Source organism: Trachemys scripta, chromosome 12 (genome assembly GCF_013100865.1).
Source record: "Trachemys scripta elegans isolate TJP31775 chromosome 12, CAS_Tse_1.0, whole genome shotgun sequence".
Lineage (NCBI taxonomy): Eukaryota > Metazoa > Chordata > Testudines > Emydidae > Trachemys > Trachemys scripta.
The window spans coordinates 41,400,710-41,404,168 of record NC_048309.1 but is presented as its reverse complement, the minus strand read 5'-3'; the positions used below and the strand labels follow the sequence as shown (position 1 = coordinate 41,404,168).

The 3,459-nt window shown below is 53.6% G+C and overlaps 1 gene segment (V, D, J or C); it reads right to left on the bottom strand.

Moving 5' to 3' along the window:
* Positions 1-786: 786 nt before the first annotated feature.
* LOC117885511 lies at positions 787-1,336 on the bottom strand. The segment is given in 2 exon segments: positions 787-1,160; positions 1,253-1,336. Coding segments are annotated over 2 exon segments (441 nt in total).
* Positions 1,337-3,459: the final 2,123 nt, after the last annotated feature.

The following is a 3,459-nucleotide window of genomic DNA, read 5'->3' as shown; positions in this document are numbered from 1 at the left end:
TGTGCAAGGGCCCCCTCCCACCATGATAACCGTCCCCGCCTTGTGTGTGATTCACTCTAGGGCAGGGGTGGGCAAACTTTTTAGCCTGAGAGCACATCTGGGTATAGAAATTGTATGGAGTGCCAGGCACTGTGGGGAAGCTCCCTGTCCCGCTCCCCCGGCCGGAGCATAGCAAGCCCCCGGTCCGGCTCCCCCGGCCGTAGAGCCTGGCAGAGCGTGGCAAGTCCCGGCCCCGATCCCCCAGCCAGAGCGCCAGGCTGAGGACGGCAAATCCCTGGACCCGCTTCCCCGGCCAGAGCGCCAGGCTGAGGACGGCAAACCCCCGACCCGCTCCTCCCGCTAGCGCTCGAGGGCTGGATATAAACGTCCCATGGCCCCACCCCTGTTCTAGGCAGACAGGAATGAATGTGTAAATGGAAAGGCGCGTCTCTTGTGCAATGAGAATGAGACTGATGACCATTTTTTCTGGATATATTTAACGGGGAAAGTAGTGCCCTTGTGGATGGAGAATTTATTTCTGTGTTTGATGACAGGTCAGGTATATGCAGTTTTGGATTGAATTTGTGCAGCATAGTAGATTGGTAACGCTTTATATTGCGGGGCATGAAGCAGACAGTAGTTCTGGGTAGGGGACAGCATAGAGAGAAATTCCCTTAGTTCTCATTTTAATATGTTTTGCAGGTCTGGTGTTCCTATCCGATTCTCTCTCCCTCTCTCTGAACATGTGTGCATATGTGTCAGCAAGAGGATTCAACACTCCCTGTTAAGCTGGCCTTGCTGCACTGTTCAGAGCCCGCTTCCCCTTTTTGTACCAGTCCCCGCTCTGCTCTGTGTCACTGTGTTTCTGGCGCAGTAATAGGTGGCGGTGTCTGCAGCTGTCAGCGAGCGGAGCTGCAGGGAGAACTGGTTCTTGGAAGGCTCTGCAGAGATGGTGACTCGGCTTTGGAGAGACGAGGCGTAGTGTGTTGTCCCTTCTTTGGCTACATCTCCCATCCATTCCAGCCCTTTCCCGGGTTCCTGCCGGATCCAGGTCCACCAGCAACAAGAACTGGAGAGGGTGTCACTGGAGGGACCCGAGATGGTGCATGTGAGTGTCAGGGTCTCTCCGGGCTTTGCCATGGAAGAACTGGACTGGCCCAGCTGCACCTGAGCGAGGACACCTGGGAAAAGATGAACAAAGCAAAGAAAGAATTAGCCGCTGAAGAAATCTATGGATCTGTCCTAATTCCACCACTTCCCTATAGACACTCACTGGTGGGGGCGGAGAACAGGGAAAGGAAAAGCAGCAGAGATTTCATTATCTCTTTCAAACTCCCCATGGCCAGGCCCGGGCAGTTCTGTGTCTGGGGAGAGACTGAGGCTCCTAGGACCAGGGTTTGTATTTAACAGGAACCCCCGGGCAGGGATTTGCATGCGGGTTCCCAGGGTGGGTATTAAGGGTGACAGGTGGTGCGCTCGCAGTACGTGGCAGCATCTGCTTTAGGACTGCTGTCCTTTGTATACCACAGAGAGCTCAGCCCATCATACATTTAATTGCAACAGGTGATTTCCTGGATAGGAAGGATCGTGTAGTGGGTACGGTAGGGGAGCGGGAAAAAGTATTGGGCCTGTGCATCGGAGTAAATGGTCAAAAAGTACTAGTAGCCGCCTGTGAAAATAACATTGACAAAACGCAAAACAGATGTAGAAAAAGGAGGGGAAGGATTGTCCCGAGCGCAGTGTTTGTGCCACAGACATCCTGTGTGACCCTAAGCAAGTCACTTAGTCTGGCTGGGCCTCCATTCCCCCTCTGTCAAATGGGAATAGCAGCACCCCCGCCACACAGGGATGTGGTGAGGAGAAATACATTGATAAGAGTGTGCGGCTCAGATACTGCGGTGATGGGAGCCATAAAATTACCTAAGATAGAAAAATACACGATCACAGTGTGTCCCTGCCTCAGTTCCCGATACGGATTTACCAGCCTCCTAGAAGTGCGGTGAGGCTCAGTACAGATTGTAAGGTGCTCGGCTAACATGGTAGTGGGCGCCCTTAAGAAAGCTCGATAGAGAGGGAGAGAGAAAGAAGCAATGGCTGGAAAGTCAATCAATATTCCCAGCTGGAAAGGGAACAGACACTCTCGAGACCAGGCAATATTTGTATTTGTGTATTTCTGTAGTGAATGAGCCTTGTTTTGGGGGTGTCCGGGCTCCTGTATCCTTTTTGGCTGTGCTGGAGGGAATGACACCAGGTTTGGTGTGAGGATGAATGTGGCTGGTGATGGGGAGACCATGGCAGAGAGATGTAAACATTTTTTTAGGGTTACTAAATCCCCCTGTGCTTTGATTGTGGGAGGCCAAACTCTTCCCTACAACGATACAAGATCATGGTGTGTGTGTTGCATGCGTCTCCTGTTTTTCTAGAGAGATAAATTACAGCGTTATATAGGCCTGAATGTCTGTGTAGGCTCCGTTTCCCCTTTATGTACCGGTCCCTGCTTTGCTCTGTGTCACTGTGTGTAGCTCCTAGCACAGTAATAGGTGGCGGTGTCTGCAGCTGTCACGGAGCGGAGCTGCAGGGAGACCTGCTTCTTGAAGTAGTCAGCAGAGATGGTGAGTCAGCTCTGGACAGATGACCTGTAGACTGTTGTCCATGTGGAACTGCTGTAATATCCCCATCCCAGCCACTCCAGCCCTGTCCCAGGAGGCTGCCGGACCCAGCTCCAATAGTAACCACTAGTGATGGAGAACCCAAGACAGCACAGGTCAGTGTGAGGGTCTCTCCGGGCTTCACCGCCCCCGGGCCGGACTGGACCAGCTGCACCTGGGAGAGGACACCTGGGGAAAGGAGAACAGAGCTGACTCTCGCCTATAACCGGCGCATTCCCCACCATTCTCAGGGTCCCATGAAACACTCACTTAATGGGGCAGCGAGTAGGAAAAGGGAGCAGAGCAGTGGCAGTGTCATGGTGATGGTTAATGGAGACACTCCCTAGGGGGCAGGACCGGGCAGTTCTGTGTCTGGAGAGAGACTGGGGCTCCTAGAACCAGGGGTTTGTATTTAAACAGGACCCCCCGGGGCAGGGATTTGCATGCGGGTTCCCCAGGGCAAGTATAAGAGGTGACAAGGAGATGGGATTACAATACATGGTCATGTCCCCTTGGGGGCAGGTGTTTCTTTACACCACAGAGGGGTAGTTCTTTCAGCTCAGCCCACACGTAGTGACAGGAGGTGGATGTGAGAGGGACGGGTTGCAGGATCCAGTAGACAGGGCCCTGTCGTGTGTGCCAGCCTGTGGCCAGTGGGGGCCAAACCGAACAGAGTGCATGGGGGAGAGCTGCCTGCTTGGCATAAACTCCCATATACCAGCGGGTGCAGGTCCCCAGGGCAGGGAAAGGTCTCTCCGGGAGTTATGCTCCATGGGAGGCAAAGTGCCAGCCTCAGGCAGAGATGTGTGAAGCCAGCGATGGGCTAGAACCA